We start from the raw sequence: 9,465 nt of genomic DNA on the forward strand, positions 1-9,465 counted from the left end.
TGTCCGCGAGATCGTTCGTCTTCACGGTGTGCTAGTGTTTATTATTTTTGATCGGGGCACACAGTTCATATCGCATTTCTAGAAGGTCGTACAGTGTGAGCTATGTACACGGGTTGAGTTGAGAATAATATTTTACCCCCAGATGGACGGGCAGTTCGAGCGCACCATTCATATATTAGAGGAAATGCTTCGCGCATGTGTTATGGATTTTGGGGGTTCTTGGGATCAGTTCTTGTCGCTTGAGGAGTTTGCCTACAACAACAGCTACCAATACAGTATTCAGATGGTTCCTTATGAGGCCTTATATGGGAGGCGGTGTCATTATCTAGTTGGTTTGAGCCTGGAGAGGTTCGGTTGTTGGGTACTGATTTGGTTCGGGATCGGTTGGAAAAGGTCAAGATAATTCAGGATCGGCTTCGTACAACACAGTCTAGGAAAAAGAGTTATGCCGATCGGAGAGTTCATGATGTTGCATTCATGGTTGGAGAGAGGGTTTTGCTCCGGGTTTCACCCATGAAGTGTGTGATGAGGTTCGGGAAGAAGGGCAAGTTGAGCCTTAGGTATATCGGACCCTTTGAGATCCTTGAGAGTGTTGGTGAGGTGGCTTACATGTTTGAATTACCACATATAGCTTATCAGCAGTTCACCTGATGTTCCATGTTTCCATGCTCTAGAAGTATCACAGTGATTCATCCCATGTATTAGATTGCAGCTCAGTCCAATTGGACAAGGATTTGACTTATGAGGAGGAGCTGGTGGCTATTCTAGCATGGCAGGTCCGGAAGTTGAGGTCTAAGAGTTATCCTTCTGTTAGAGTGCAGTGGAGAGGTCAGGCAATCGAGACGGCCACGTGGGAGTCCGAGTCCGATATGCAGAGTAGATACCCCCAACTTTTTACCAGTCTAGGTACTTCTCTATACCGTTCGAGGACGAACATTTCTTTTAGAGATGGAGAATATGACAACCTGATAGGTTGTTTTGAGTATTAGCCCTTATTTTCATGTCCCGCTACCTCTGTTAGCTCCGTTTAATGTTTCTTGGTTTGCATGTGTTGTCTGTGTCGCTTTTTGAAAAGCTTTTATGTAAAACATTGAAGAAATAATGATTTTTGGCTTTAAAAATAACTTGAGTTGACCACGGTCAACATTTTGTGAAAATGACCTCGGATCGATATTTTGACGATTTCGGTAGGTCCGTATCGTGATTTGGACATATTCCCGGAATTAAAATTGTAGGTCCCTAGATTGATTTGACTCACTTTGCCGGAAACTAGTATTTTGAAAGTTTAGAAAATTTCCTAAGTTTGACCGTAAGTTGACTTCATGGCTATCGGGTTCGGATGTTGATGTTGAAACTTAAAATAGGTCCGTATTACTAGTTGAAACCTGTCTGCAAAATTTGGTGCAATTCGAAATTTATTTGACATAATTCGGACGCTTAGATACGATTCTAGTGGTTCTTGAGTTTACTTTGAAATTTCATTCATTTGAGGTTCGATTTGTAGACTTAGATGTTATTTTGGTGATTTGATTACATGAGCGATTTTATATGATGTTATTACACTTGTGTGCATGTTTGGTTTGGAGCTCGAGGGGCTCAGGTATGTTTTGGACGTGTTTCATATGAGTTTGAATAATGTAGAGATTGATGGTGCAATGCCCAGCTCTGGTGTCTGATGCAGATCTCGCATTTGCAAGGTCTGGCTTGCATTTATGAGCCTCGCTTTTGCGGACAAATGTTCGCATTTGCGAGTAGGGTCTGGGATGGTGTAACCTCACATTTGCGAGGAAATTGTTCGGAATTGCGAACTACTTAGGATCGCTTTTGCGATCACTTGGTCGCATTTTCTATGTCTGTTAGCAATAGAGCATCTTCACGTTTGCGAAGATTTTGACTGCAATTGCGAAGGTAGGATCTTCGTATTTGCGATCTTTTTATTGCAATTGCGACTTCTGGACTTCTGTAGCAGGGTTCGCATTTGTGACCCTTGTCTCGCATTTGTGATGTTTACAACTGCGAACATGACTTCGCAATTGCGACATCCGTAGCTGCGTAAAAGAGGGAAAATCGGGATTTAGCTCATTTTACACCATTTCTCAACCCTAAACACTCTAGAGGCGATTTTTCAAGAGATTATTCTTCCCAAATTCATTGATAACTAACTTTAATCCATTTCTTTTCAATTACCCATTACTTTTCATGAGATTTCAACATCAAATTTAGGATTTCTATGGTAGAAATTAGGGATTCGGGTAGAAACTAGAAATTTTATAAAATTGAGATTTGGACCTCGAATTGGGGTCAGATTTCGAAATAAATCACATAGCCAAGCTCGGGTTTTGACCAAGTGAGCCCGGGGGTTAACTTTTGTTGACTTTTTAAAAAATAATCAAAATTGAACCTCTTTCATTAATAGATAGTTTCTAAAGCTTATTTTGAATCGTTTGATCGATAAATTTCTAGATTTGGTTGGTTTGGAAGCTTGTTCGAAAGTCAAGGTCGTGGTTGGTTGATTGCTTTAATTCGCAGAGTGAGGTAAGTATTGGGTCTAACCTTAACTTGAGGGAATTAGGAATCCTTGAACTATGTTTTATGTGAATTTTGTGGGAAAACGGTATATATGCAAGGTGACGAGTGTATATTCGCCGTCATGATATTTGTTTTCCATGTTTTCGTTTATTTCATGTCATATCTTGCTTCATGCCTTAATTGTTACATGCTTTATTTGACTTCTATATCATATTTGTTACTTGTCATTTAATTATTCGTACTAAATTATCTGTCCCTTCCATGACTCCATGCTTATTTTCTACTTGCTTTACTTGCACACCTAAATTGTCACATGCTTCACTTGTCTTATTGTTTTGTAATATTTGTTGCATTCAATAATATGGTTTCACCTGTGCGAGATGTTTAGTTGATAGATAATGATGAATTGGTAAAGTTTAGACTTCGAGTTGTTAGAGATTCTTGATTTATTATGTGGTTTTTTATTGCCTTGTACATTTACCCTCTTGATGTAGAAATTCTTGTAAATTTGGTCGTTAAATTCCTCATATTGATTGAAATTATTTGGGGAGCGGGTTGCACGCTGCAGCGAAATTGAAAGGATTATGAATTGAAATGGTGGAAAAAGGACGGATTATGATATTGACAGATGATGATATGGTGGGATCGGGTTGCACGCTGCAATAAATTGTATATGTGGTACTTGTTTGTGATTGTTGGATTTGCCTCGGTATTGTGATGTGAGACTATGAGACTTGGCTCTCTGATAGTTGAATTTCGAGTTTGTTTTCTTGAGTTAACTGCTTTACTTCCAATTCCTGTTTTTCTGTTATTATTATTATTATTACGTACATGTTATTGTAAGTGGCCCGCCTTAGCCTCGTCATTACTTCATCGAGGTTTGACTCGGCACTTACATAGTGCATGGGGTCGGTTATACTCATACTACACTCTGCACTTCTCGTGCAGATACCGAAGTTGGTCCCAGCAGCACTTAGTGAGATTGCCCGGATCCAGCTGCCTGTGGAGACTTGAGGTATAGTTGCACGGCGTCCGCAGCCCAGAAGTCCTCTTATATGTCATCATTGTTGTTTATTTTGATTCAAACAGTTGTGTTTATTCAAATTATTATTTGTAGTGTTCTAGACGCTCATGTATTCGTGACTCCAATTTCTGGGATTGTATTTGGATTACGTCGTTCAGTAGTTTATCACTTTATTTCAGACTATTCGGTTGTTATTGTTCTTATTTGATTCGAATTGTTAAAATAGGTTAATCAATATAGCTAAAGCAAGTAAAATGTTATGTGTCATCACAGTCCCGAGGGTGAAAATTTCGAGTCGTGACAGATCCTCAGGTGGCTCCTAGCAGAGCTTCATAATTTAGCTAGGAGTCTACACGAAGACTTAGGGTGAGCTGCACTTCATGGATCTACTCTGCAGTTCCTAAGTCTATTGTATTTCAGATAGTTGTTATGTATACAGATTTGATCTTATTTCTGAAGTTTACTCGTGTACTTGTGCCACCTAGTCTTGAGGGCGTACTGTATTGGCCATGTTTAGGCCATGCTTGGGTTTCTATAAGATATTATTGCTATTTGGGAACATTACTGTCTTAATTTATGATATATCACACGGCTAAATAAAGAAAATGGATTTTGTTTTGAAAATTGTGAGTTGGCTTGCTTAGTAAGTTTAGTTAGGCACCCTCACGACCTTGAGGTGGGAATTTCAACTAGTTTCACACTTATAATGTATTTTTATAGTAACTTTATGTTTAAGTTCGGAGAGCACCTATGATTTTAAATTTTTTGGTCCATCGCTGGATTTGACAGGACTATATTGCTAATTCTAGTTAACTAAATTTTAGTTTTCAGTATATTTAAAAAGAAGAGTTTATTATATATTCGACGAATATCAAAAGCAAACTCACTTTTGATAACCTTATGGGATCAAAACAGCTAAGGATTATATTTAAGGGCCGACTTTAAACTTACCCCAAATATAAGGATCATTTTTTGTCATTTTCTCTCACATTTCAAGTGAGTTTTTTACAAAATGATCAACGTTATTTTTGTCTCATTTTTTGTGAAAAGTGGAGTAAAGTAAAATAATTTTTATGTAACAAAAAAAAAAAGAATAGTAACTTTGGGGTAACGAGCACAAAGTTGGGTTACCACCCATACAATTTACACCAGAAGCTTGTAACAAATTCTTAAGCTCTCAATAGGTTTTGTAGCGTTACATGTGAAGGAGCATTAACCCTATTAATCATCCACCAAAGTATTGATTATGAACGAATAAAAATATATCCATTTGTAATGATAATTATAAGAAGTCACCTCATTAAACGATATATTTGTGATTGTTTATTTAGCCATCAGTTTTATGAACTAGATTAGAAAGAACCATTCTTGCTCCTACTCTCCCCAACAAGTTCTCTCAACTCCTCAACAGTTGCATCCATATCTTCAACACTTTTAGTTCTCAAATTCTTGCCCAAATTTCTCACCTTACACCTCATAGTTTCCGATGATTCTCCACTTGTTACATCTTTTATAACACTTGCTATTTCTTCTCTATGAAGTGATCCATTATCATCCCTCACAACCTCTAAAGCAACTCCAATTTCCACTAACAATTTAGCATTCATTGGTTGGTCAAGTTGCATGGGAATAGCTATTATTGGAACACCAAATTCTATGCTTTCAGATATAGAATTCCATCCACAATGACTCACAAATCCGCCAATACTTGAATGAGTTAGTATTTTAGCTTGTGGAGCCCATTCCACAATCATCCCTCTATCTCCAACTCTTTCAAGAAATCCTTGTGGCAAAGCCTCTTCAAGATTTTGTTTTTCACCTTTTGGAAACCTAACAACCCATATGAAATTCACTTGGCTAAGCTCTAACCCTAAAGCTATTTCCTCCCTTTCTTCTTTTGTCAAGAAATACTCACTCCCAAAAGAGACAAACACAGTTGACAACTCTTTTTTACTATCTAGCCATTGCATGATGTTCATGTTTTCATCTCCACTAGCCACAGGGTCTTGAACTAGTGTACCAATAGGAAAAATCCTAGTCTCAATAATTTCAGCCAAATAATTCATATATTTCCCTTCCAATTCTCTACTAGTACTTATTAGCATGATCCCTTCTTGAGGAGGCATCTCCTCTTCAGGTTGATCATCCTTGTTTTCATTCTCTTTGTCATTTCTCTGGACCAATTTACGTGCTCTCTCTATCTCATAATCGTATAAATGAAGAGCTGGAAAAGGGTATTCGACTTCAAGATTCTTGTACAAGTGCACAAAATAGGAACACATGGCCGCGCCAGAGGTGAAAAATCGAGCTGATGGTATGTTGAGTGAAGAAGCCACCCCAAAAGTCCATAGTTGCATAACATCATAGATTATTAGATCGGGTTTTCGTGTTTTTAGGATGGTGAAAAGGTTAGGTTTGGCCAACTTGAGAGCCTTGTGAAGGGTGGAATTGAGATGGAGAGGGAGTCCATTGGTTGTGTGATAGTGAGGAGGAAGTTGAGGAAATTCTGGTAATATGAGTTCCACAAGCTGAATTGTGGAAGAATAGCTTTGTGGGATTCTTTTTTGAATGAAACTTAGATTAATAGGTGTAGAACAAAGTTCAATCAAGAAGCCTCTATCTGAAAGTTTTTTGGCTAGCTCAAGAAATGGTGAGATGTGTCCATAGGCCAACCACGGAAACAAGAAAGCCTTCAATTTGGTATGTTCTGTATCCATGGTAAGTGTGTGTGTGTGTGTGTGTGATTTTGTGGGGTTTGTTAGGAGGGGAAGAGTTGATAAAGACAATGAAGAAGAGAATAGTAGGCTGAGTTTTCTATGCTTTTTTTGTCACTTTTCTAGAAAGATTTTCACGTCGGTACATATAGAAAAAGAGGATATATATGTTTGTAAAAAGATGCTGATTTCATTGCTTAGCCAAACGTCTAAATAGGACATGCAGAAAATGATCCGTCCATGCAATATTGTTCTTGTTTTTAAAATTTTGTAAAAGGCAATATTGATTTTCAGATTAGCCGGCAGTTTGTTTTGCGTCATAGGTCACATATTTCGTGTGATTAATTCTAGAAATTCTTGTTACTTACACGTAGTTAATGAGCGGAGCGCTAGAGATTGATCGAACTAATCACACATGGAGAAATATATATATATATATATATATTTAAGATTTTAAGTTAGTATAGGTTGTAAGTATAGAGAATTTTTTTACATATTTATATGACAATGCGTGCGAGTTTTATGTAAATAAATAGCACGGGCTATCCGGTTTTCGAACTCGTAATTGAAAAATAGTTATCGTTTACAAAGTCATTGCAAAATAGTTATTATTTTGCTGCAACACGGAAAGTTCCAGTATAATATACTGGAAATTGGTGCACCTGTGTATGAACTTCCAGCATATTATGCTGGAAGTTCACATTTAAAAAATTCGAACTCCAGTATATTATGCTGGAATATTTTTCAAATTTTGAACAGTGTTTTCGTTTAGATTTATCTATACATAAAAAGTGGCTAAATTTCGATTACTTTTAAAACTGTGGCTATTTTTTAATTACCACTTGTAAATCTGATTTTTTTTAATTTCACCCTAATTTTTGGGGGCTTGTATATAGCCGGCCTAACTTCCTTGAATTTCTCGGAAATGTTATATTTAGGAGATTTTTACTAGTCTACTAGATATCCCTGAAACAGACCTCCCAAAGTCCCAATAAAGCCAAACTTGCCTAATCCTTAATGAATCTAATTAATCAGCATGAAAAAAATTGTCAAATTTTCATAACACGGGGATTCTCCTTCTCTTCTTTTCTTCCCCTATGTTTAGACTTTAGAGAGTGATGTTTAAGATAAAAAGTAGAATCAAAAGAGAGTTGACTTACTGTCTTTTAATTTATGACTAATCTTATGCACTGGCATCGTTGAACAGTCTAGGTTGGATGTTGTTGCAAGTATATGCCTATTTCAAAACGCATACATTGTTGTAACGTGTACCTCATGTAATTGGTTGTGGACTACTATGAATGTCGTCTTCATAATTTGGAATACTTATTCAATTTGGAGAATTAGTTTACGCATGATAAGCATATTTTTAAACCATCAAGTTACACAAAACTAATAACTATATATTGATAATTTATATGTAACCTGAGAAAGTGGAAAAAACCTGTTGGAGCAGTTCAATGCATAAAACTATATGATGTGTTCTTAAGAACAAATGTGTGGAGCATTAAGTCTTAGACGAATTTTATGTGCTAACACCGTTGAAGAGTCGAGGTATGAAGTTGATGTGAGTACATGTATCCAGAGGTGGCTCAAGGATATGTGGGGCCTAAGGCCAAAGTTTAGTATGGGGCCTAAATTTTTAAAAGATAGTTATAACATACGTTTTATTTGAAATATACTCTTCTAACTTTTTAAAATACAAAATTGTTAATAATCTTTTTTATAATCGATTTTCTCTATTATCTTTATTCAATTGATAATATAGTCAGCTTATTTAATTTTTCTTGAGATATTGTTGATATTAGATACTCCCTCCATTTTAATTTATGTGAACATGTTTGACTGGGCATATAGTTTAAGAAAAATTAAAAACTTTTAGAATTTGTAGTCCTAAACAAGTCAAAAAAGGGCCCAGAGTATTTGTGTGGTTATAAAAGCTTCTCATTAAGGGTAGAATTATAAATTTGAGATAAATTATTTTCAAATTTAGAAAGGGGTCATTCTTTTTGGAACAGACCAAAAAGGAAATAGGTTCACATAAACTGGAACGGAGGGAGTAATATTTTATAGAGCAATAGAAGTATAGAATTATTGGAAACTTAAAAGTATTGTTGAACAGTGGAGCTAATGAAATCTTGTAGAAAGAAAGTGAGTAATGAAATATTGGAGAAAGAAGGTGAGTAAGAATATTAAAGAGAAAGACAGAAAATATATAGGGGTTTCTGAAATATAAAGAGAATGAAAAAAAAGAAAGATTGACTTGGACATATTAAGAAAGGGAGAGTGAATTTTTGTATATATTATCTAATGAAGGAGTAAAAGTGAAACGTTACGAAAAATATTCATCTATTCATTTTTAAATATGTCAAATTATTACTTTATTTACATATCTAAAGAGCGCTATTTCCTTTTATATTAAAAACTCTAATTTTGTATTAAAAAATACTAAATATTATTTTTTAAAAGGCATAGTTGTCCATTGCTAGTTGGGAACAACATTCACATTTTGTTTCTTTGAAGGTAAAGGTTAGGCACTATTTTTCTGGCGAAGTTAATTTCGTTCTTAGGCCCCCAAATTGTGATTTTTCTCAACATTTGTGTCTTCTTTGCTGTTTGGTTATTTTATTTGGTGGGCTATTACTTATTTTCCTCAATATTTGTGTCTTCTTACTTTAAAGTACAACCTCTGCATACTAACTAACCGTTAAGAGATTTTTTTGCTTAAAAGATAGCTATCTTTAATCAATTTGTAATAAATGAAATTAGTAATATATAAAATAGGGCAAGTGTGCACGTATAAAATCGTGAAAAAGTTATCCCCAATTTTCCGGTAAAGAAATGAGAGGAAAGCACAATCTGACATGGCCTCAAGTAAAGCCAAGGGATTCCATGTCTCGGAGCTCGAAGAGGACGAATAGTGCACCCGAAAAGAGTGAAGAGCCGAGGCTAAGGTAAAAGGCGGTTAGACAAGATAAGCAAGGGGCCGAAATATCCGCCCTCGACAGGATATTACGGTGCGAATCTCGCCCCATATCAACTGTGTATCAATATTTATCGGAAGGAAAAGATTTTTTACCTTATTTAAACTTGTACTAGGGTTGAAACTCCCCTACTATATAAAAGGGAGAACTTTTATATTTCAAGGGCCACTCTTGCCACGCATATCAAAGCAATAAAGTTAATATTTGTTCTTTA

General features: G+C 36.0%; 1 protein-coding gene across 1 annotated transcript; it reads right to left on the reverse strand.

The window, feature by feature from the left end:
- Window positions 1-4,654: 4,654 nt before the first annotated feature.
- LOC104102954 (beta-D-glucosyl crocetin beta-1,6-glucosyltransferase-like) lies at window positions 4,655-6,382 on the reverse strand. Its single transcript, XM_009610813.4, has one exon. The coding sequence runs from the start codon at window positions 6,268-6,270 to the stop codon at window positions 4,906-4,908; it is 1,365 nt and encodes a 454-aa protein (XP_009609108.1). The 5' UTR covers window positions 6,271-6,382; the 3' UTR covers window positions 4,655-4,905.
- Window positions 6,383-9,465: the final 3,083 nt, after the last annotated feature.

The sequence above is a fragment of the Nicotiana tomentosiformis genome, chromosome 3, assembly GCF_000390325.3.
Source record: "Nicotiana tomentosiformis chromosome 3, ASM39032v3, whole genome shotgun sequence".
NCBI lineage: Eukaryota > Viridiplantae > Streptophyta > Magnoliopsida > Solanales > Solanaceae > Nicotiana > Nicotiana tomentosiformis.